Here is a 24874-nt window from a genome sequence, read left to right as displayed (position 1 = left end):
CTCCTTGGGTCAAAAACCGTCTCCTTTGAGTCAAAAACCATTTTGGGTTCAAAAAGCATCTCAGTGGGTCAAAAACCATCTCCTTGGGCTCCAAAACCATCTCCTTGGGTCAAAAACCATCTCCTTGGGTCAAAAACCATCTCCTTTGAGTCAAAAACTGTCTCCTTTGAGTCAAAAACCATTTTGGGTTCAAAAAACATCTCAGTGGGTCAAAAACCATCTCCTTGGGGTCAAAAACCGTCTCCTTTGAGTCAAAAACCATTTGGGGCTCCAAAACCATCTCCTTGGGTCAAAAACCATCTTCTTTAAGTCAAAAACCATTTTGGGTTCAAAAAACATCTCAGTGGGCACAAAACCATCTCCTTGGGCTCCAAAACCATCTCATTGGGTCAAAAACCATCTCCTTGGGTCAAAACCCATCTCCTTTGAGTCAAAAACCATTTTGGGTTCAAAAAACATCTCCTTGGGTCAAAAACCATCTCCTTGGGGTCAAAAACCATCTCCTTGGGTCAAAAACCATCTCCTTTGAGTCAAAAACCATTTTGGGTTCAAAAAACATCTCAGTGGGTCAAAAACCATCTCCTTGGGGTTAAAAACCATCTCCTTGGGTCAAAAAGCATTTTGGATTCAAAAAGCATCACAGTGGGTCAAAAACCATCTCCTTTGAGTCATAAACCATCTCCTTTGAGTCAAAAACCATTTTGGGTTCAAAAAACATCTCAGTGGGTCAAAAACCGTCTCATTTGAGTCAAAAACCATTTGGGGCTCCAAAACCATCTCCTTGGGTCAAAAACCATCTTCTTTAAGTCAAAAACCATTTTGGGTTCAAAAAACATCTCAGTGGGCACAAAACCATCTCCTTGGGCTCCAAAACCATCTCCTTGGGTCAAACCCCACCCTCACCCTTCTCCTGATGGCCCCGATGGCCCCCCCACGTGTGGATTTGGGGGGTCCGAGCGGGGAGCCGGACCCTCCCCACCCCGGTTGGAGCACGGAGGGGCCGGAGCCGTGCGATCCCCATCGGGAACCGCTCCAGGGACCCTCCTCGTGTCCCCCCACAGGTCCCACCACGGCCCCAGAGCCGCCCCAACACCCTCACGGCGTCCGGAGAGGACCCCCCCGGCGCCAAACCCAGCGGGACCCCAGCGCCCCCAAAGCGGGCGGGGGGAGCGCGGCCGAGCCGCCGGCGCGGCCGTACGCCTGCGGTCAGTGCGGGAAGAGCTTCGGCCGCCTGACCCACCTGAAGACCCACGAGCGGACGCACACGGGGGTGAAGCCCTACGGCTGCGGTGCCTGCGGCAAGCGCTTCGGCCACCTGTCCACGCTGACCACGCACCGGCGGCTGCACACCGGCGAGCGGCCCTACGGCTGCGGCGCCTGCGGGAAGAGCTTCACCAACCCCTCGGACCTCAACAAGCACCAGCGCTCGCACACGGGCGAGCGGCCGTACCCCTGCCCGGCCTGCGGCAAGCGCTTCAGCCAGCAGTCCAACCTGACCATGCACCGGCGCAGCCACACCCAGGAGCGGCCCTACCCCTGCCGGACCTGCAGCAAGAGCTTCAAGTACCTGGCGGACCTGACGGTGCACGAGCGCTCGCACACCGGCGAGCGGCCCTTCCCCTGCGGCCACTGCGGCAAGAGCTTCAGCAACAAGTCCTCGCTGGCCCGGCACACGCGGATCCACGCCAGGGACAAGTGACGGCGGCTGGGGGGGCGGTGGCGGCCGTGGGGGGACGGCGCTGGGTGGTGTCGGATCAGGGGATGGGGCCCCGTGAGCCTGGTGGCTCCAGGTCTTTGATCCTGGAGATGGGAGCGGTGTCCCCCAGGAGCTGGTGGCCCCAGGACTGTCCTGAGGTGGCTCAAACATGGATGAGGATGGACGTGAGCTGATGGTTGATGTCTCCCAGATCCCGTTCCCTGCTCCCAGAAATCCAGTATGGATAATGGGACCATGACTGATGGGCCCCAAGAGCCTGGTGGCTCCAGGTCTTTGCTCCTGGAGATGGGAGCGGTGTCCCCTAGGAGCTGGTGGCCCCAGGACTGTCCTGAGGTGGTTCAAACATGGATGAGGATGGACATGAGCTGATGGTTGATGTCTCCCATGGCCTGGTGGCTCCATCATCCCATTCCCTGCTCCCAGAGATCCAGCATGGATGGTGGGACATCCCCCAGAACCCGCTGCTCTGGGATCCCATTCCCTGCTCTCAGAGGTCCAGCATGGGTGGGATTGATGTCCCTTGGGAGCTGGTGGCCCCAGGACTGTCCTGAGGTGGCTCAAACATGGATGAGGATGGACATGAGCTGATGGTTGATGTCTCCCAGATCCCGTTCCCTGCTCCCAGAGGTCCAGCACAGGTGGTGGCACCATGACTGGTGGCCTCTACGAGCCCAGTGGCTCCAGGACTGGTCCCTCTGTTCCCGGAGAGGGGACACAGGTGAGGGATGGGACCTGGTGGCCCCAGGATTGTTCCCAAGTGGATCAAACACAGAGGAGGAGGGGCATGAGCTGATGGTTGATTCCACAATCCCATTCCCTGCTCCTGAAGATCCAGCATGACTGTTGACACCCCCATGGTGGCTCCATGACCCCATTTCCCAAAAAAATTCGGGATATCCCCAAATTCCTGCTCCCCCCCTCCCCCCCCAGCTCCCTGGACCCCTCAGAATTCCAGGACACCCAATCCCTCCCTCCCAAACCTGGATTGTCCCAGAGACTCCAATCCCAGACCCCCTAAAATCCTGGACATTCCCCCCACGTCTTGGAATGGGGTTCCTTCATTGAATTTCGGGATTTTTTTCCCCCAGAGATCCCTTTGCATCCTTTATTTTGGCTTTTTCCCCCATCTTTCCTTATCTCTTTGCTTCCAAAATCCCTTTTTTTTGGTGGAAAAACCGGAAAATTCAGGTGGAAAACGCCGCATTTTCCTGCATAGACGCTCCACGGTTTTGGGGCAGGGATGAAGGTTCTGCCACAAAAAACCAGAAAAACGGGAGACAAACCAAACCCAGCGATTTTTTCAGTGGAGGAAAAAACTTGGAGGTTTTTTGGGGGGAGAAAAGGGAAATTTAAGTGGAAAAGACCGGGAGTTTTTTGCCGTTTCAGAGAGGGGTGAAGGTTCTGCCATGCAAATGAAAAGGGTTGGGAAAAAAAAAAAACCAAACCAACAAATGGAGCGATTTTCCTGGATTTCAGGAGCCTGGAGGGGGTTTTGGGAGAAAACAGGGAATTCCACCAGATTTCCCAGCGTTGTTCCAGACAGGGATGGAGGTTACACCGCGAAACCGAAAAACACTAGGATAAAAAATCCCCAGGACCCAAGGGTTTTCCTGAGTTTCGCGGTGGCGTTGGATTTTTGGGGAGGAAAAAAAGGAAACACAGCCAGAAAACCACATTTCCCCGCATTTTGGGGTGAAGTTTATGCCATAAGAGCTGAAAATACGGGAAAACCGCAGCAAAGCCAAGAGTTTGGATTTTTGGAGGGTTTTTTTTTGGGGGGGGGGGGGAGGAAAAACCAGCAGGAAAAGCTGAATTCCAGGAATTGCCTTAATTGGGGCACGGCGGAAGCTCGGTGAGCTGGCGGCAGCGCTCCAGGCTGGCGTGGACGCCGGTGACCGCCCGGCTCTGCGCCCAGCCCGCGATGACCACGCGGTGCTGGCGGCCGGAGCGGAATTCCCTGGTCAGCCAGGCCGAGAAGGGGACGCGGATCTGGCGCCGGACCCCGCGGAGAACCGCGGCGCACTCGGAGCGCGCCGGGATCTCCTCGTGGAGCCGGTGGACGCGCCACACGAACTCGGTGGCGCTGGCGCCGCCCGCCCACGGCACGGAGGTGACGTTCCCCAAATCCCAACCTCCCGATTCCGCGAAAAGCAGCGGAGCCGCCCGCAGCACCCCGCGCGAAGCCGCCAGCGCCGGCAGCTCGGCGCTCCAGCCCCGCTCCACCTCCGTGGCCTCCTCCAAGGTGATGGATCTCGGGGCCACCTGGCAGCCGTCGTTCCTCGCCAGCACCTCGGCCAGCGCCACGGGCTCGGCGCTCTCCAGCGCCGCGCTGCCGTTGTAGGACACGTTGGCGATGGAGACGTCGGCCGGGCCTTGCCGGACCACCAGGGTTTGGTACCATTTGTACCAGATCTCCTCGCCCTCCACGGCCACGAACAGCGCCTGCTGCTCCTTGGACACTTTGCCCAGCCCGTCCGGGCTGCGGCCGACGAAGATGTCGGTGAGGGGACATCCCTCCACCGCCCCCTCGGGCGTGCTGCCGAAGGAGGTGTTCACCCAGTCCAGCGCCTCGAAGCCGCCGGGGTTGATGAGGAGCTGGAACTCGGGGCTCCTCAGCTCCTCCTCGGCCCAGGGGAAGGAGCAGAAGGGGCCGCGCTCGGGGTCGAAGGCGCCCAGGTCGCAGCCGCGGAGCCGAGTGGAGCAGACGAACTGCGGGCGGCCGGAGCGCCGGCTCCAGCTGGACACAGCGTGCGCCGGGATGTGGCCGCGGAAAGGGAGCCAGCAGAGCCAGGAGTCACCGGCCCTGGAGCACGGCTCGGGGGGAAGGGACGGGGTGGGAACTGGAACGAGAGTGGGATGGACTGGGATGGACTGGGATAAACTGGGAGGGGATTGGGAGGGGACTGGGATGGACTGGGATGGACTGGGAGGGGACTGGGATGGACTGGGAGGGGACTGGGATGGACTGGGAGGGAACCGGGGTGGACTGGGATGGACTGGGTGGGAACTGGAAAAAGAGTGGGGTGGACTGGGATGGAGTGGGAGAGGATTGGGAGGAGACTGGGATGGACTGGGGTGGACTGGGAGGGGATTCAGATGGACTGGGACAGACTGGGAGGGGAGCGGGATGGACTGGGAGGGGACTGGGAGGGAACTGGAGCGAGAGTGGGATGGACTGGGATAAACTGGGAGGGGACTGGGATGGACTGGGAGGGGACTGGGGTGGGCTGGGATGGACTGGGGTGGACTGGGAGGGGACTGGGATGGACTGGGGTGGACTGGGAGGGGACTGGGATGGACTGGGGTGGACTGGGATGGACTGGGAGGCACTGGGAGGCACTGGGATGGACTGGGAGGGAACTGGAACGAGAGTAGGATGGACTGGGATGGACTGGGAGGGGACTGGGATGGACTGGGAGGGAACTGGAACGAGAGTAGGATGGACTGGGATGGACTGGGAGGGGACTGGGATGGACTGGGAGGGAACTGGAACGAGAGTAGGATGGACTGGGATGGACTGGGAGGGGACTGGGATGGACTGGGAGGGAACTGGAACGAGAGTAGGATGGACTGGGATAAACTGGGATGGACTGGGAGGGGATTGGGATGGACTGGGAAGGTACTGGAATATACTGGGAAGGGATTGGGATGGACTCAGAACTGGGATATTCTGGGATGGACTGGAGGGGACTGGAGGGGACTGGGAGGGGATTGGGGTAGACTGGGAAGGTACTAGGATATGCTGGGATAGACTGGGAAGGCACTGGGATATACTGGGATGGACTGGGAGGGGACTGGGATATACTGGGATAGACTGGGATATACTGGGATATACTGGGAGGGAACTGGGCCATTCTGGGCCCGTCTGGGCTCGGGCTCTGTGCCTGGACTCACCGGGCAGCTCCACCGGAATTCCCAAAATTCCCAAAATTCCTGAAATTCCCATGCCGAGAACCAGCAGGGCCAGAAACTGGGGGGGAGGGGAGACCCGGGGGGCGTCACCCCCACGCCAAAATCCCCCACCCCAAAATCCCTGACCCCAAAATCCCCCACCCCAAAATCCCTGACCCCAAAATCCCCGACCCCAAAATCCCCAAAATCCCTGACCCCAAAATCCCCGACCCCAAAATCCCCAAAATCCCCGACCCCAAAATCCCGGACCCCAAAATCCCCAAAATCCCCCACCCCAAAATCCCTGACCCCAAAATCCCTGACCCCAAAATCCCTGACCCCAAAATCCCCCACCCCAAAATCCCCGACCCCAAAATCCCTGACCCCAAAATCCCCAAAATCCCCCACCCCAAAATCCCCCACCCCAAAATCCCCCACCCCAAAATCCCGGACCCCAAAATCCCCCACCCCAAAATCCCTGACCCCAAAATCCCTGACCCCAAAATCCCCAAAATCCCCCACCCCAAAATCCCTGACCCCAAAATCCCTGACCCCAAAATCCCCCACCCCAAAATCCCCCACCCCAAAATCCCGGACCCCAAAATCCCTGACCCCAAAATCCCGGACCCCAAAATCCCCAAAATCCCGGACCCCAAAATCCCTGACCCCAAAATCCCTGACCCCAAAATCCCCAAAATCCCCCACCCCAAAATCCCTGACCCCAAAATCCCTGACCCCAAAATCCCCCACCCCAAAATCCCTGACCCCAAAATCCCTGACCCCAAAATCCCCCACCCCAAAATCCCTGACCCCAAAATCCCCGACCCCAAAATCCCCAAAATCCCTGACCCCAAAATCCCCGACCCCAAAATCCCCAAAATCCCCGACCCCAAAATCCCTGACCCCAAAATCCCCGACCCCAAAATCCTGCACCCCAAAATCCCGGACCCCAAAATCCCCAAAATCCCCCACCCCAAAATCCCCCACCCCAAAATCCCGGACCCCAAAATCCCCAAAATCCCCGACCCCAAAATCCCCAACCCCAAAATCCCTGACCCCAAAAGAATTCATTGTTTTGGGTTTTTTTCCCCTAGAAATGGTTAAGAATTCCCAGAATATTCCCAAAAATTCCCAAATATCCCAAATATCCCAAATCAGGGCTCCGAGCGTACCTGGAGCGGCGCCATCGCTCCGGAGCCTGCGGAAAAATCTGGAATTTTCCTCAGGAATCACAAAAACCTCCCCAAAATCCACAATTCCCCAAATCCCCTTTTATTGTTCCTCCTTCCCTTCCAATTTTTGGGGTTTTTCCACCTCCAATATTCCCCAAAATCTGAATTTTGGGGTTTTTTCTTCCCCAAAATCCAAATTTTGGGGTTTTCCCAAATCTGAAACTTCAAATTTTTGGGCTTTCCCCATTTCCCAGATCCCAATTTTGGAGTTTTTCCTCCCCAGATTCCAAATTTTTGGGTTTTTCCTCCTTAAATTCGAATTTTTGGGGTTTTTCCTCCCCAAACCCCAATTTTTGGGTTTTTTTCCTCCTCAAACTCCAAAATTTTGGGTTTTTCCCTCCCCAAATTAAAAATTTTTGGGTTTTTCCTCCTTAAATTCGAATTTTTGGGGGTTTTTCCTCCCCAAATTCAAAATTTTCGGGTTTTTCCTCCCCAAACCCCAAATTTTGGATTTTTTTTCTCCCCAAACCCCAAATTTTGGGGTTTTTTTCTCCCCAAACTCCAAATTTGGGGTTTTTTTTCCCCAAAACTCCAAATTTTGAGTTTTTTTTCCTCCCCAGACTCCAAGTTTTGGGTTTTTTTCCACTCCAGATTCGAATTTTTTTTGGTTTTTCTCCCCAAACTCCTAATTTTGGGGTTTTTTCCTCCCCAAACCCCAAATTTTGGGGTTTTTTCCTCCCCAAACTCCAAATTTTGGGGTTTTCCCTCCCCAAATTCTAAATTTTCGGGTTTTTCCTCCCCAAATTCGAATTTTTGGGGGTTTTTCCTCCCCAAAACCAAATTTTGGGAATCCCAAGCTCCAAATTTAGTGTCCCCTTCCCCAAAATCCGAATTTTGTGGTTCCCAGATGCAAATTTTGGGGATTTTCATTCCCAAATCGAAATTTTGGGGGTTTTTCCTCCCCAAACCCCAAATTTGGGGGTTTTTCTTCCCCAAACTCCAAAATTTTGGGGTTTTTCCTTCCCAAATTCAAAATTTTGAGGTTTTTTCCTCCCAAAATTCGAGTTTTTGGGGTTTTTCCACCCCAAATTCGAAAGTTTGGGGTTTTTCCTCCCCAAACTCCAAAATTTTCAGGTTTTTCCTTCCCAAATTCAAAATTTTGGGGTTTTTTTTCCTTAAATTCGAATTTTGGGGGTTTTTCCTCTCCAAACCCCAAATTTTGGGTTTTTTTCTTCCCCAAACTCCAAATTTTGGAGTTTTTTCCTCTCCAAATTCGAAATTTTTGGGGGTTTTTCCTCCCCAAACGCCAAATTTTGGGATTTTCCCTCCCCCAATTCAAAATTTTTGGTTTTTTTTCTTCCCAAATTCGAATTTTTGGGAGTTTTTTCCTCCCCAAACCCCAAATTTTGGGTTTTTTCCTCCGCAAACCCCAAATTTTGGGGATTTTTCCTCCCCAAATTAGAATTTTTGGGGTTTTTTCCTCCCCAAACCCTGAATTTTGGGGTTCCCCCCTCACCTGCGCTCCCGTTTCCAGGTAAATCTCTTTTTTCTGGGTCTTCTCGGCTGTTTTTGGTGATTTTCGTGTGATTTGAGACCCGAAAACGCCCCCAAAACCCCCCAGGAAAAACGTCAAGAATGCAAAAAAACCCCAAACACGCAAAAAAAAAGAGAAGTGGGATTTTTTTGGGGGGATTTTTCCGCTTTTGGGGGATTTTCACTTCACTTTTTAAGTTTTGGGGTTTTTTTGAGCCCTGAAAAGGTCAAAAATCCCCAAAATCGGCGATTTGGGGAGAAATCCTGAAAATTCCTGGTTTTCCCAGGAGTGAGGTTTTTTTAAAAAATCTTTTTTTTTTTTTTTTTTAAGAAATTAAATTCAAAAATCAGCCAAAAAACCCCAAAAATGAACCAAAACACCCCAACAATCACCGGCAGACCCCAAATATCCCCCCCCAAAATTAACCAAAACCTCGCAAAATGAACCCAAAATCGCCACAGAGACCCCAAAAAAATCAGAGATGGCGAAAATTCCAAATTTTGGGGATTTTCCCACCCAGAAATGATTCCCCCCCCTCCCCCAAAATCCCAAATTGACCCAAAACGCCCCAAAAATCCCCAAATTACCCCCCCCAGTGCCCTCCCCCATCGCCTCCCAGTGCTCCCAGTCCCAAACTGGACTTTATTTTATTTTTAATTTTAATTATTTTTAATTTTAATTATTTTTAATTTTATTGGGGGAGGGGAGGGAACCCCAAAAACGGGGGAAAAACCCCAAAAATGGGAGAAAGACCCCAAAAAAGAGGGGGAAAACCCCCTGGAAAAGGGGAATTTACCCCAAAGTAGTGTCAGTGTCCCAAAAAGAGGGGAAAAGACCCCCGGGGAGGGGGATCCAAAATCCCTAAAAAAAAATGGGGGGAAATCACGGAAAAAGGGGAAAAATCCCAAAAAAAGGGGGAAAATCCCAAATAAAGGGGAAAAATCCCAAAAAAAGGGGAAAAATCCCAAATAAAGGGGAAAAATCCCAAAAAAAGGGGAAAAATCCCAAATAAAGGGGAAAAATCCCAAATAAAATTGGAAAATCCCAAAAAAAGGGGGGACTCCAAAACTCCCCCAAAAATGGGAAAAAAGGGGGGAATTCCCCCCAAAAAAATGTTAAATAAGGGAGGGAAATTAGAAATAAAGGGTAAAAGTCAGAAGAAAATGGAAAAGGGGGGAAATCCCAAAAAAAGGGGGGAAATCCCAAAAAAAGGGGGAAATCCCAAAAAAAGGGGGAAAAAGCCCAAAAAAAGGAGAAAAATCCCAAATAAAGGGGGAAATCCTGAAAAAAGGGGTGAAATCCCAAAACAAGGGTGGAAAAATCCCAAATAAAAGGTGAAAATCCCAAAAAAAAGGGGAGAAAAATCCCAATAAAAAGGGGGGGAAAATCCCAAATAAAGGGGGAAAAATCTCAAATAAAGGAGGAAAAATCCCCCAAAAAAGGAGAAAAATCCCCAAAAAAAGGAGAAAAATCCCAAAAAAGGGGGGGAAAATCCCAAATAAAGGGGGAAAGGTCCCCCCAAAAAGGGGGGAAAAAATCCCAAATAAAAGGTGAAAATCCCCCCAAAAAAGGAGAAAAATCCCAAAAAAAAACCAGGAGAGAAATCCCAAAAAAAGGGGGAAAAACCTCAAAAAAAAAAAGGAGAAAAATCCCAAATAAAGGGGGAGAAATCCCAAAAAAGGGGAAAATCCTAAAAAAGGGTGAAATCCCAAAAAAGGGCAAATTCCCAAATAAAGGGGGAAAAACCCCAAATAAAAGGTGAAAATCCCCCCCAAAAAAGGAGAAAAATCCCCAAAAAAGGAGGAAAAACCTCAAAAAAAAGAGGGAAAAATCCCAAAAAAAGAAGAAAAAATCCCAAATAAAGGGGGAGAAATCCCAGAAAAGGGGGGAAAATCCCAAAAAAGGGGGAAATCTGCCAAAAAAGGGGAAAAATCCCAAAACAAGGATGGAAAAATCCTAAATAAAAGGTGAAAATCCCCCCAAAAAATGAGAAAAAAATCCCCAAAAAAAGCAGAAAAATCCCAAAAAAAAGGGGGAAAAATCCCAAAAAAAGGGGGAAAATTCCCAAAAAAAAGGGGGTAATCCCAAAAAAAGGGGGAAATCCCAAAAAAGGGGTGAAATCCCAAAGGAAGGGGTGAAATCCCGAACAAGGGGTGCTCTCAGTCCCGGCGCAGGTTCTTGAGCCGCTCCTCCAGGTCGGCGTCGGCGTCGGCCAAAGCGGCCGAGGCGGCCTCGGCCCCCCCGCGCCCCTCCCCCGCCGCCAGGGACCCCCCCGGGGGGGGCAGCGCTGGGGACAGGGAGGGGACAAAGGGACACTCAGGGGACAGCAAAAAAACCAACCCAAAAACGCCCAAAATCAGCCCAAAAATCCCCCGGAACGCGCTCGGAATGGAGCCGGAATCGGCAAAAAGCTCCCGCGCCAAGGGGCGAAAATAGCCCGAAAATGGAGCCAAATTCTGCCCAAATGGTCCCAAATTCTGCCCAGATTATCCCAAATGTTCCCAAATTCTGCCCAAATGTTCCCAAATTCTGCCCAGATGGACCGAAATTCTGCCCAAATGTTCCCAAATTCTGCCCAAATGTTCCCAAATTCTGCCCAAATGGACCCAAATTCTGCCCAAATGGACCCAAATTCTGCCCAAATGGACCCTAATTCTGCCCAAATGGACCCAAATTCTGCCCAAATGTTCCCAAATTCTGCCCAAATGTTCCCAAATTCTGCCCAAATGGACCCAAATTCTGCCCAAATGGACCCAAATTCTGCCCAAATGGACCCTAATTCTGCCCAAATGGACCCAAATTCTGCCCAAATGAACCCAAATTCTGCCCAGATTATCCCAAATGTTCCCAAATTCTGTCTGGGATATCCAAAATGTTCCCAAATTCTGCCCAAATGTTCCCAAATTCTGCCCAAATGGACCCAAATTCTGCCCAAATGGTCCCAAATTCTGCCCAAATGTTCCCAAATTCTGCCCAAATGGACCCAAATTCTGCCCAAATGGACCCAATTTCTGCCCAAATGTTCCCAAATTCTGCCCAAATGTTCCCAAATTCTGCCCAAATGGTCCCAAATTCTGCCCAAATGGTCCCAAATTTTGCCCAAATGGACCCAAATTCTGCCCAAATGGTCCCAAATTCTGCCCAAATGTTCCCAAATTCTGCCCAAATTTTCCCAAATTCTGCCCAGGATATCCCAAATGTTCCCAAATTCTGCCCAAGTGTTCCCAAATTCTGCCCAAATGGACCCAAATTCTGCCCAAATGGAGCCAAATTCTGCCCAAATGTTCCCAAATTCTGCCCAAATGGTCCCAAATTCTGCCCAGAATATCCCAAATGTTCCCAAATTCTGTCTGGGATATCCAAAATGTTCCCAAATTCTGCCCAAATGTTCCCAAATTCTGCCCAGAATATCCCAAATGTTCCCAAATTCTGCCCAAATGGTCCCAAATTCTGCCCAAATAGTCCCAAATTCTGCCCAGATTATCCCAAATGTTCCCAAATTCTGCCCAAATGGTCCCAAATTCTGCCCAAATGGACCCAAATTCTGCCCAAATGTTCCCAAATTCTGCCCAAATGGACCCAAATTCTGCCCAAATGTTCCCAAATTCTGTCTGGGATATCCAAAATGTTCCCAAATTCTGCCCAAATGTTCCCAAATTCTGCCCAGGATATCCCAAATCTTCCCAAATTCTGCCCAAATGTTCCCAAATTCTGCCCAAATGTTCCCAAATTCTGCCCAAATGTTCCCAAATTCTGCCCAAATGGACCCAAATTCTGCCCAAATGGTCCCAAATTCTGCCCAAATGTTCCCAAATTCTGCCCAAATGGACCCAAATTCTGCCCAGATTATCCCAAATGTTCCCAAATTCCCCCAAATCCCTCCTGGGACCCCCTGAACCCCTCCCAGAATTCCCAAATACCCCCCAGACCCCTAAAAATCCCCCCAAATCTCCCCAAATTCCCACCCTGGGTCCTTTAAATCCCCCCAAATTTCTCCCAAATCCCACCCAGACTCCCCAAAATGTCCCAAATTCCCGCCAAAATCTTCCCAAATCCCCTCCAAATCCCCCTGAAAATCCCCTCAAGTCCCCCAAATTTCCCCAAAATCCCCCTGAAAATCCCCCCAAATTCCCCCCAAATTCTCCCCAAAATCACCCAAAATCCCCCAAATTCCCCCAAATCCACCAAGTTCTCCCAAAATCCCCCAAATTCTCCCCAAAATCACCCAAAATCCCCCAAATCCACCAAATTCTCCCAAAATCCCCCAAATTCCTCCAAAATCCCCCAAATTCCCCCCAAATACTCCCCCAAATTCTCCCCAAATTCCCCTCAAATCCCCCAAATTCTCCCCAAAATCCCCCAAAATCCCCCAATTCTCCCCAAAATCCCCCAAATTCTCCCCAAATCACCCAAATTCCCCCAAATTCCCCCTCAAATCCCCCAAATCCCCAGATCCACCCCCAGACTCCCCAAAATCCCCCAAATTCTCCCCAAATTCCCCTCAAAATCCCCAAAACCACCCCGAAATCCCCCAAATTCCCCCAAATCCCCAAAACCCCCCCAAATTCCTCCCAAAATTTTCTCCCAAATCCCCAAAATTCTCCCCAAATTTCCCCAAAAATCCCCCAAATTTTCCCCAAAATCCCCAAATTTTCCCCCAAAATCCCCAAAATATCCCCCAAAAACCCCAAATTCTCCCCCAAATCCCCCAAACCCACCCCCAGATTTTCCCCAAATTTTCCCCAAAAATTCCCCAAATTTCCCCAAAATCTCCTAAAATCCCCAAATTCTCCCCAAAATCCCCAAATTCCCCAAAATCCCCCAAATTCTCCCCAAATCTCTCAAATTCTTCCCAAATTCCCCCCAAATCCTTCCAAAACCCCCCCAAATCCCCCAAATTTCCCCCAAATTCCCCCCAAAATCCCCCAAAATCCCCACATTTTCCCCCAAAATCCCCCAAATTCTCCCCAAATCCCCCAAAATCTCCCCAAATCCACCAATTTTCCCCCAAAATCCCCAAATTCCTCCCCAAATCCCCCCAAATTCCCCCCAAAATGCCCCAAAATCCCCCAAATTCCCCCCAAATTCCCGCAAAATCCCCAAAACCCCCCCAAATTCCCTTCAAAATGCCCCCAAAATCCCCCAAATTTCCCCAAAATCCTCCAAATTTCCCCCCAAATCCCTGAATTCTCCCCAAAATCCCCCAAATTGCCCAAAACCCCCCGAATTCTCCCCAGAATCCCCGTTCCTCACTGGCCAGTTCGTCCGTCAGGTTCAGCCCCAGCTCGTCCAGGACCTGCGACACCACGGCGTCACTGCGGGGACAGGGGAAACTGAGGCACGCGGGGACAGCCCTGACACCCTGACACCTCCCTGTCCCCTCCCTGTCCCCTCCCTGTCCCCTCCATGTCACCTCCCTGTCACCTCCCTGTCACCACGCACAGGGTCCCCAAGTGTCCCCAGGTGTGTCCCCTGAGTGTCCCCAAAGTGTCCCCAAGTGTCCCCTGAGTGTCCCCAGGTGTCCTCAGGTGTCCCCAGGGTGTCCCCAGGTGTCCCCAGGGCGTCCCCAAGTGTCCCCTGAGTGTCCCCTGAGTGTCCCCAAGTGTCCTCTGGGTGTCCTCAGCTATCTCCTGGATGTCCCAGCTTGTCCCCTGATGTCCCCAAGTGTCCTCAGCTGTCCCCAGGTGTGTCCCCAGGTGTCCCCCGAGTGTCTCCTGGGTGTCTCCAGGGTGTCCCCAGGTGTGTCCAGGTGTGTCCCCAGGTGTGTCCCCAGGTGTCCCCTGAGTGTCCCCAAGTGTCCTCTGGGTGTCCTCAGCTATCTCCTGGATGTCCCAGCTTGTCCCCTGATGTCCCCAAGTGTCCTCAGCTGTCCCCAGGGTGTCCCCAGGTGTCCCCCGAGTGTCTCCAGGGTGTCCCCAGCTGTCCCCTGAGTACCCCTGGTCCTGAAGTGTCCCCCAGGTGTCCCCATGTGTCCTGAGGTGTCCCCAGGGTGTCCCCAGGGTGTCCCCAGCTGTCCCCAAGCGTCCCCAGCTGACTCCTGAGTACCCCTGGCTGTCCCTAACTGTCCCCAAGTGTCCCCAGCTGTCACCAGGGTGTCCCCAAGTGTCCCCTGAGTACCCCTGATGTCCCCAAGTGTCCCCTGAGTGTCCCCCGAGTGTCCCCTGGTGTCGCCAGGGTGTCCCCAAGTATCCCCCGAGTGTCCTCAGGTGTCCCCAAGTGTCCCCTGAGTGTCCCCAGGTGTCCCCAGGGTGTCTCCAGGTGTCCCCAAGGGTCCCCTGGGTGTCTCAAAGTGTCCCCTGAGTGTCCCCTGAGTGTCCTCAAGTGTCCTCTGGGTGTCCTCAGCTATCTCCTGGACGTCCCAGCTTGTCCCCTGATGTCCCCAAGTGTCCCCTGAGTGTCCCCTGAGTGTCCCCTGAGTGTCCCCAGGTGTCCCCAGGGTATCACCAGATGTCCCCAGGTGTCCCCAGGGTATCACCAGATGTCCCCAAGGGTCCCCTGGGTGTCTCGAAGTGTCCCCAGCTGTCCCCTGAGTACCCCTGGCAGTCCCCAAGTGTCCCCTGAGTGTCCCCAGCTATCTCCTGGATGTCCCAGCTTGTCCCCTTATGTCCCCAAGTGTCCCCAGGTGTGTCCAGGTGTGTCCCCAGGTGTGTCCCCAGGTGTCCCCCGAGTGTCTCCTGGGTGTCTCCAGGGTGTCCCCAGCTGTCCCCTGAGTACCCCTGGTCCTGAAGTGTCCCCCAGGTGTCCCCAGTTGTCCCCAGCTGTCCCCCAGGTGTCCCCAGGTATCCTCTGGGTGCCCCCAAGTGTCCCCTGAGTACCCCTGGCCATCCTGAAGTGTCCCCCAGGTGTCCCCCAGGTGTCCCCAGGTGTCCCCCAGGTGTCCCCACCTCTCATCCTCGTCATCCTCGTCCCCGAGGGCGTCGTCGATGGCGTCGTTCATCAGCTCCTCCTTCATGTCCATGAGCTCGGATTGCTTCTGGAACTCCAGCAGGATCCGCTGGATCTGGGGCAGCTTCAGCTGGGAGGGGACATTGGGGACATTGGGGACATCAGGGGACACACAGGGGACACACTGGGGACAGTGTCCATGAGCTCGGATTGCTTCTGGAACTCCAGCAGGATCCGCTGGATCTGGGGCAGCTTCAGCTGGGAGGGGACATTGGGGACATTGGGGACATCAGGGGACATTGGGGACATCAGGGGACATTGGGGACATTGGGGACATCAGGGGACACACAGGGGACACACTGGGGACAGTGTCCATGAGCTCGGATTGCTTCTGGAACTCCAGCAGGATCCGCTGGATCTGGGGCAGCTTCAGCTGGGAGGGGACATTGGGGACATTGGGGACATTGGGGACATCAGGGGACATTGGGGACATCAGGGGACATTGGGGACATTGGGGACATCAGGGGACACACAGGGGACACACTGGGGACAGTGTCCATGAGCTCGGATTGCTTCTGGAACTCCAGCAGGATCCGCTGGATCTGGGGCAGCTTCAGCTGGGAGGGGACATTGGGGACATTGGGGACATTGGGGACATCAGGGGACATTGGGGACACACTGGGGACAGTGTCCATGAGCTCGGATTGCTTCTGGAACTCCAGCAGGATCCGCTGGATCTGGGGCAGCTTCAGCTGGGAGGGGACATTGGGGACATTGGGGACATTGGGGACACCCAGGGACACCCAGGGGACACCCAGGGGACATTGGGGACATCAGGGGACAGTGAGGGGACAGCAGGGTGGCAGTGGGGACACGCAGGTGACATCGGTGCCTCCCATCTGTGTCTGTGGTGTCACCATGGCCTGGATGTCCCCAGGTGTGTCCCAGCTGTGTCCCCAGGTGTGTCCAGGTGTCCCCAAGCGTGTCCCAGGTGTGTCCCCAGGTGTCCCCCCAGGTACCCCCAGGTGTCCCCAGGTGTCCCAGGTGTGCTCACCTGCCGGTTCATGGTGGCCATGGCCCGTGTCACCCCCCAGGTGTCCCCAGGTGTCCCCAGTGTCCCCAGGTGTCCCCAGGTGTGTCCCCAGTGTCCCCAGGTGTCCCCAGGTGTGCTCACCTGCCGGTTCATGGTGGCCATGGCCCGTGTCACCCCCCAGGTGTCCCCAGGTGTCCCCAGGTGTGTCCCCAGGTGACAAAGGTGTCCCCAGGTGTGTCCCCAGGTGTCCCCAGGTGTCCCCAGGTGTCCCAGGTGTGCTCACCTGCCGGTTCATGGTGGCCATGGCCCATGTCACCCCCCAGGTGTCCCCAGGTGTCCCCAGTGTCCCCAGGTGTCCCCAGGTGTGCTCACCTGCCGGTTCATGGTGGCCATGGCCCGTGTCACCCCCCAGGTGTCCCCAGGTGTCCCCAGTGTCCCCAGGTGTCCCCAGGTGTGCTCACCTGCCGGTTCATGGTGGCCATGGCCCGTGTCACCCCGCGCATGGCGCTGGCCATGGCGCTGTTGGATTTCAGGGTCTGCACCCGCAGCGCCACCCCCTGCACGTTGGCTCGCATGGCGATGAACTTGCGCACGTAGCGCCGCGTCCGCACCAGGTCCTTGGCCATCACCCGCACTGCGTCCTGGGGACAGGGACAGCGTGGGGACAGTGTCCTGGGGATGGGGACACTGTGGGGACAGTGTCCTGGGGATGGGGACAGTGTGGGGACACTGTGGGGACACTGTGGGGACACTGTGGGGACATCTCATGGTGATGAACTCGCGCTGTGTCCGCACCAGGTCCTTGGCCATCACCCGCACTGCGTCCTGGGGATGGGGACAGCGTGGGGACACTGTGGGGACACTGTGGGGACAGGGACAGGGACAGTGTGGGGACAGGGTCCTGGGGACAGGGAGAGTGTGAGGACACTGTGAGGACAGGGACAGCGTCCTGGGGACAGGGACAGGGACAGGGTGGGGACAGTGTCCTGGGGATGGGGACAGCGTGGGGACACTGTGGGGACACTGTGGGGACAGGGACAGTGTCCTGGGGACGGGGACAGGGACAGCGTGGGGACACTGTGGGGACACTGTGGGGACAGGGACAGTGTGGGGACAGGGTCCTGGGGACAGGGAGAGTGTGAGGACATTGTGAGGACAGGGACAGCGTCCTGGGGATGGGGACAGGGACAGCGTGGGGACGGTGACAACATGGGGACAGCATTCTGGGGACAGTGTGGGGACAGTGTGGGGACAGGGACAGGGACAGCAGGGACAGCAGCAGGGAGAGGGACAGTGAGGACAGTGTCAGGGACAGGGACAGTGTGGACAACAACAGGGACAGGGACAGTGGGGACAGCAGTAGGGACAGAGACAGGGACAGGGACAGTGACAGGGACAGTGACAGGGACAGTGACAGGGACAGTGTGGAGAGTAGCAGGGACAGGGACAGAGACAGTGGGGACAGTGTCAGGGACAGGGACAGGGACAGGGACAGGGACAGTGACAGTGTCGGGGACAGGGACAGGGACAGTGTCAGTGACAGTGTCAGGCACAGGGACAGTGAGGACAGTGACAGGGACAGTGTCAGGGACAGGGACAGTGGGGACAGCGTCACTGGCACAGTGGGGACACTCAGCGCACACCAGGGATGTCACATGGGTGGACAGGGGACACAGAGGGACACCAGGACAGCAGGGATGTCACACGGGTGGACAGGGGACACAGAGGGACACCAGGACAGCAGGGACAAGGGAGGGACAGACAAGGGACAGCACAGGGACAGCAGCAGGACACGCAGGGACAGTGAGGGGACAGCGGGGACAGCAGCAAGAGACAGGGGACACTCCGTGTCCCCCTCAGCGCTCCCTGTCCCCTCCGTGTCCCTTTGTCCCTTGTCCTGTGTCCCCTTGTCCCCTCCATGTCCCCCTGTCCCCTCCGTGTCCCCCTGTCCCCTCCGTGTCCCTTTGTCCCTTGTCCTGTGTCCTCCAGCCCCTGCCTGTCCCCTCCCATCCCCTTGTCCCCTCCATGTCCCTCTGTCCCCCCCATGTCCCCCTTGTCCCCTCCATGTCCCTTTGTGTCCTCCATGTCCCCCTGTCCCCTCCATGTCCCTGTGTCCCTTGTCCTGTGTCCCTTTGTCCCCTCCATGTGCCCCTGTCCCCTCCCCATCCCCCTTGTCCCCTCTACATTCATGTCCCTTTGTCCCTTGTCCTGTGTCCCCTTGTCCCCTCCATGTCCCTTTACCCCTTGTCCTGTGTCCCTCTGTGTCCTCCATGTCCCCCTGTCCCCTCCATGTCCCTTTGTCCCCTCCATGTCCCTTTGTCCCCTCCATGTCCCCCTGTCCCCTCCATGTCCCTTTGTCCCCTGCTGTCCTCCCCCAGCCCCACCCCCGCAGTGTCCCCAGTGTCCCCAGTGTCCCCGTGGTGCCCCTGTGGTGTCCCTGTGGTGTCCCCGTGGTGTCCCCAGTGTCCCTGTGGTGTCCCTGTGGTGTCCCTGCGGTGTCCCCAGTGTCCCCAATGTCCCCGCAGTGTCCTCGCAGTGTCCCCAGTGTACCCATGGTGTCCCTGGTGTCCCCGTGGTGTCCCTGTGGTGCCCCTGTGCTGTCCCCAGTGTCCCCAGTGCCAGCATGGTGTCCCCAGTGTCCCCATTGTCCCCGTGGTGTCCCTGTGGTGTCCCCATGGTGTCCCCAGTGTCCCCGCGGCGTCCCCAGTGTCCCCGTGGTGTCCCTGTGGTGTCCCTGCAGTGTCCCCAGTGTCCCCGTGGTGTCCCTGTGGTGTCCCTGCAGTGTCCCCAGTGTCCCCATGGTGTCCCCAGTGTCCCCATGGTGTCCCCAGTGTCCCCTCTGACCATCTGGCCCTGCTTGGCCATCTTCTTGATGTCCACGATGATTTTCTTCTCCTGCGCCTCCAGCTTCTGCCGCTCTCGGTCCAGCTCCCGCACGGCGCGGGCCAGAGCGCGCTGGTTCTGCCTCAGCAGCTCCTCCGGCGTCCTCCTGCGCCCAAACAGCAGCTCCATGGGGACAGGGACACCTGGGGACATTGGGGACATTGGGGACATTGAGGACATTGGGGACAGTGAGGGGACAGTGAGAGGCCAGGGCCAGAGCGCGCTGGTTCTGCCTCAGCAGCTCCTCCGGCGTCCTCCTGCGCCCAAACAGCAGCTCCATGGGGACAGGGACACCTGGGGACATTGGGGACATTGGGGACATTGGGGACATTGGTGACAGTGAGGGGACACTGGGGACAATGAGGACATTGGGGACAGTGATGGGACATTGGGGACACTGGGGACAATGGGGACAGTGATGGGACACTGGGGACACCTGGGGACACCTGGGGACACCTGGGGACAGCTGGGGACACCTGGGAACAGCTGGGGACACCTGCGGACAACTGCGGACACCTGTGGGACGTTGGGGACACCGATGGGGTGTTGGGGACACTGATGGGACACTGGGGACACCTGTGGGACACCTGGGGACACCTGTGGGACGTTGGGGACACCTGAGGACATTGGGGACACCGATGGGGTGTTGGGGACACTGATGGGACACTGGGGACACTCACGGCGTGTCGGGGACACTGGGGACACTGGGGACACTGATGGGACACTGGGGACACCTGTGGGACACTGGGGACACCTGTGGGACACTGGGGACACTCACGGGGTGTTGGGGACACCTGGGGACAGCTGGGGACACTGATGGGACACTGATGGGACACTGGGGACACTGGGGACACTGATGGGACACTGGGGACACCTGTGGGACACTGGGGACACCTGTGGGACACTGGGGACACTCACGGGGTGTTGGGGACACCTGTGGGACACTGGGGACACTCACGGGGTGTTGGGGACACCAGGGGACACTGGGGACACTCACGGGGTGTTGGGGACACCTGGGGACAGCTGGGGACACTGATGGGACACTGATGGGACACTGGGGACACTGGGGACACTGATGGGACACTGGGGACACCTGTGGGACACTGGGGACAGCTGTGGGACACTGGGGACACTCACGGGGTGTTGGGGACACCTGGGGACAGCTGGGGACACTGATGGGACATTGGGGACACTGATGGGACACTGGGGACACTCGCGGGGTGTTGGGGACACCAGGGGACACTGGGGACACTGATGGGACACTGGGGACACTCGCGGGGTGTTGGGGACACCAGGGGACACTCGCGGGGTGTTGGGGACACCAGGGGACACCTGTTGGACACGAGAAGAGGACACGGCCATGGGAGGGGGGGGACACGGGAGGAACGGTGGCAGCCGGCCATGGGGACAGGGGACACGGGGAGGGGACAGCGAGGTGACACGGGGACACCTGGCCTGTCCCACAGAGCCACTGTCCCCTCAGGGCCCTGCCCGGAGCCGCTCCCGCTCCTCAAATCCGCCCCAAATCCCCTTAAATCCCCCCAGAAGCCACCCGGGCCCCTTGATTCTCCCCCGCGATCCCAAACTGTCCCCAAATGTCCCCAAATGTCCCCAAATGTCCCCAAATGTCCCCCCCGAACGCCCCCGGCGCTCACCCGGCTCCGCCCGGGCACTTCCGCAAACAGTGACGTCACGCGCGGTTCCGATCACGTGAGCCGGGCGGGTTTCGGTCACGTGACGGCGGGGAGGAACAAACAACAGAGGAGCGGCCGGAGCGGCCACTTCCGGGGCGGGGCAGCGAGAGCAGGGGAACTTCCGGGGCTGGGCATCGAGAGTGACGCCACTTCCGGGGCGGAGCAGCGAGAGCAGCGGCCGGAGCGGCTCCGCACGAGGAGGGCGACACCTGGCGGAGCGGAGGTGCCCGGGAGGCTGAGGGGAACTGGGAACACTGGGAGGGGGAACTGGGAGCACTGGGAGTGGGAACTGGGAACACTGGGAACAGTGGGAGGGGGAACTGGGAACACTGGGAGTGGGAACTGGGAACACTGGGATTGGGAACTGGGAACTCTGGGAACACTGGGAGTGGGAACTGGGAGCACTGGGATTGGGAACTGGGAACACTGGGAACAGTGGGAGGGGGAACTGGGAACACTGGGAGTGGGAACTGGGAACACTGGGATTGGGAACTGGGAGCACTGGGAGTGGGAACTGGGAACACTGGGAGTGGGAACTGGGAACACTGGGATTGGGAACTGGGAACACTGGGAACACTGGGATTGGGAACTGGGAGCACTGGGAGTGGGAACTGGGAACACAGGGATTGGGAACTGGGAACACTGGGAGTGGGAACTGGGAACACTGGGAACACTGGGAGTGGGAACTGGGAACACTGGGAACACTGGGAGGGGGAACTGGGAACACTGGGAACACTGGGATTGGGAACTGGGAACACTGGGAACACTGGGAACACTGGGATTGGGAACTGGGAGCACTGGGATTGGGAACTGGGAACACTGGGATTGGGAACTGGGAACACTGGGAACACTGGGAACACTGGGATCGGGAACTGGGAACACTGGGATTGGGAACTGGGAGCACTGGGAACACTGGGATTGGGAACTGGGAACACTGGGATTGGGAACTGGGAACACTGGGAGTGGGAACTGGGAACACTGGGATTGGGAACTGGGAGCACTGGGAACACTGGGATTGGGAACTGGGAGCACTGGGAGTGGGAACTGGGAACACTGGGAACACTGGGAGTGGGAACTGGGAACACTGGGATTGGGAACTGGGAGCACTGGGAACACTGGGAGTGGGAACTGGGAACACTGGGAACACTGGGAACACTGGGATTGGGAACTGGGAACACTGGGAACACTGGGATTGGGAACTGGGAACACTGGGAACACTGGGAGTGGGAACTGGGAACACTGGGAACACTGGGAACACTGGGAACACTGGGATTGGGAACTGGGAGCACTGGGAGTGGGAACTGGGAACACTGGGAGTGGGAACTGGGAACACTGGGATTGGGAACTGGGAGCACTGGGAACACTGGGAGTGGGAACTGGGAACACTGGGAGTGGGAACTGTGAACACTGGGAGTGGGAACTGGGAACACTGGGAACACTGGGAGTGGGAACTGGGAACACTGGGATTGGGAACTGGGAGCACTGGGATTGGGAACTGGGAGCACTGGGATTGGGAACTGGGAGCACTGGGAGTGGGGATTGGGAACTGGGAACACTGGGAACAGTGGGAGTGGGAACTGGGAACACTGGGAACACTGGGATTGGGAACTGGGAACACTGGGAGTGGGAACTGGGAACACTGGGATTGGGAACTGGGAGCATTGGGAGTGGGAACTGGGAACACTGGGAACACTGGGAGTGGGAACTGGGAACACTGGGAACACCGGGATTGGGAACTGGGAGCACTGGGAGTGGGAACTGGGAACACTGGGAACACTGGGAACACTGGGAACACTGGGAGTGGGAACTGGGAACACTGGGAGTGGGAACTGGGAACACTGGGATTGGGAACTGGGAGCACTGGGACTGGGAACTGGGAACACTGGGATTGGGAACTGGGAACACTGGGATTGGGAACTGGGAGCACTGGGAACACTGGGATTGGTAACTGGGAACACTGGGATTGGGAACTGGGAACACTGGGATTGGGAACTGGGAACACTGGGATTGGGAACTGGGAACACTGGGAGTGGGAACTGGGAACACTGGGATTGGGAACTGGGAGCACTGGGAGTGGGAACTGGGAACACTGGGATTGGGAACTGGGAGCACTGGGAGTGGGAACTGGGAACACTGGGATTGGTAACTGGGAACACTGGGAGTGGGAACTGGGAACACTGGGAGTGGGAACACTGGGAACACTGGGATTGGGAACTGGGAGCACTGGGATTGGGAACTGGGAACACTGGGAACACTGGGAGTGGGAACTGGGAACACTGGGAACACTGGGAACACTGGGAACACTGGGATTGGGAACTGGGAGCACTGGGAGTGGGAACTGGGAACACTGGGAACACTGGGAGTGGGAACTGGGAACACTGGGATTGGGAACTGGGAGCACTGGGATTGGGAACTGGGAACACTGGGAACACTGGGAGTGGGAACTGGGAACACTGGGAGTGGGAACTGGGAGCACTGGGATTGGGAACTGGGAGCACTGGGATTGGGAACTGGGAACACTGGGATTGGGAACACTGGGAACACTGGGAGCACTGGGAGTGGGAACTGGGAACACTGGGAACACTGGGATTGGGAACACTGGGAACACTGGGAACACTGGGAGGGGGAACTGGGAACACTGGGAACACTGGGATTGGGAACACTGGGAACACTGGGAACACTGGGATTGGGAACTGGGAGCACTGGGAGTGGGAACTGGGAACACTGGGAACACTGGGAGTGGGAACTGGGAACACTGGGAGTGGGAACTGGGAACACTGGGAACACTGGGAGTGGGAACTGGGAACACTGGGAGTGGGAACTGGGAACACTGGGATTGGGAACTGGGAGCACTGGGAGTGGGGATTGGGAACTGGGAACACTGGGAGCACTGGGAGGGGGAACTGGGAACACTGGGAACACTGGGAGCACTGGGATTGGGAACTGGGAGCACTGGGAGTGGGAACTGGGAACACTGGGAGTGGGAACTGGGAACACTGGGATTGGGAACTGGGAGCATTGGGAGTGGGAACTGGGAACACTGGGAACACTGGGAGTGGGAACTGGGAACACTGGGATTGGGAACTGGGAGCACTGGGATTTGGGACTGGGCGTACTGGGAACTTTGAGGACTGGAACTGGCCCCATCCCAGTTTAACCAGTGACACCCACATGCCCCTCCCAGTATAACCCAGTACAGACCAGTATAACCCAATACAGACCAGTATAACCCAGTCTAACCCAGTATAACCCAGTACAAACCAGTCTAACCCAGTACAGCCCAGTATAACCCAGTACAGACCAGTATAACCCAGTCTAACCCAGTATAACCCAGTACAAACCAGTCTAACCCAGTACAGCCCAGTATAACCCAGTACAGACCAGTATAACCCAGTACAGCCACTGGGTACCTCCTGCTCTGAGCCAGTACAAACCAGTACAAACCAGTATGACCAGTAACAGCCCTCCCGGTATAACCCAGTGAAATCAGGAACATGTTACCAGTTTAACCCAGTTTAAACCAGCCCAAACCAGTCCAAACCAGTCTAAACCAGTCTAAACCAGTCTAAACCAACCCAAACCAGTGCAAACCAACCCAAACCAGCCCAGACCAGTCCAAACCAACCCAAACCAGCCCAAACCAACCCAAACCAGCCCAAACCAGTCCAAACCAGTCCAAACCAGTTTAACACAGTCCAAACCAGTCCAAACCAACCCAAACCAGCCCAGACCAGTCCAAACCAACCCAAACCAGTCCAAACCAGTCCAAACCAGTCCAAACCAACCCAAACCACTCCAAACCAGTCCAAACCAGTCCAAACCAGTCTAAACCAGTCTAAACCAACCCAAACCAGTCCAAACCAGTCCAAAACACTCCAAACCAGTCTAAACCAACCCAAACCAGTCCAAACCAGTCCAAACCAGCCCAAACCAGTCCAAACCAGTGCAAACCAGTCCAAACCAACCCAAACCAGTCCAAACCAACCCAAACCAGTCTAAACCAGTCCAAACCAGTCCAAACCAGCCCAAACCAACCCAAACCAGTCCAAACCTGTCCAAACAAAC

At 55.9% G+C, this 24874-nt stretch overlaps 2 protein-coding genes and 1 pseudogene across 3 annotated transcripts; 1 reads left to right on the top strand and 2 right to left on the bottom strand.

Moving 5' to 3' along the window:
• The window catches only part of LOC131589807 (uncharacterized), a 583542-nt pseudogene extending 580143 nt beyond the window's left edge, over positions 1-3399 (top strand).
• Positions 3400-3495: 96 nt separating this feature from the next.
• On the bottom strand, positions 3496-8810 carry LOC131589896 (natterin-4-like). The gene is made up of 4 exons (XM_058859744.1): positions 8297-8810; positions 6781-6806; positions 5612-5687; positions 3496-4557 (listed from the first exon to the last, which is right to left on the bottom strand). Exons 2-4 carry the CDS (start codon positions 6793-6795, stop codon positions 3545-3547), a joined length of 1104 nt encoding a protein of 367 aa, XP_058715727.1. The 5' UTR covers positions 6796-6806; positions 8297-8810; the 3' UTR covers positions 3496-3544.
• A 1372-nt stretch (positions 8811-10182) lies between these two features.
• On the bottom strand, positions 10183-21018 carry CHMP2A (charged multivesicular body protein 2A). Of its 2 annotated transcripts, none has more exons than XM_058859605.1 (6): positions 20771-21018; positions 19077-19258; positions 16694-16873; positions 15199-15329; positions 13568-13629; positions 10183-10601 (listed from the first exon to the last, which is right to left on the bottom strand). In XM_058859605.1, exons 2-6 carry the CDS (start codon positions 19242-19244, stop codon positions 10474-10476), a joined length of 669 nt encoding a protein of 222 aa, XP_058715588.1. In that variant the 5' UTR covers positions 19245-19258; positions 20771-21018; the 3' UTR covers positions 10183-10473. The 2 variants fall into 2 exon arrangements, with proteins under 2 accessions (XP_058715588.1, XP_058715587.1); XM_058859604.1 differs by having other exon boundaries at positions 10184-10601; positions 19077-19409; positions 20771-21017.
• Between the last annotated feature and the right edge of the window lie 3856 nt (positions 21019-24874).

Source organism: Poecile atricapillus, chromosome 30 (genome assembly GCF_030490865.1).
Source record: "Poecile atricapillus isolate bPoeAtr1 chromosome 30, bPoeAtr1.hap1, whole genome shotgun sequence".
In the NCBI taxonomy this organism is placed as follows: domain Eukaryota; kingdom Metazoa; phylum Chordata; class Aves; order Passeriformes; family Paridae; genus Poecile; species Poecile atricapillus.
Note: the sequence above shows the minus strand (reverse complement) of the source record. Positions and strands in the feature narration are given on the sequence as shown.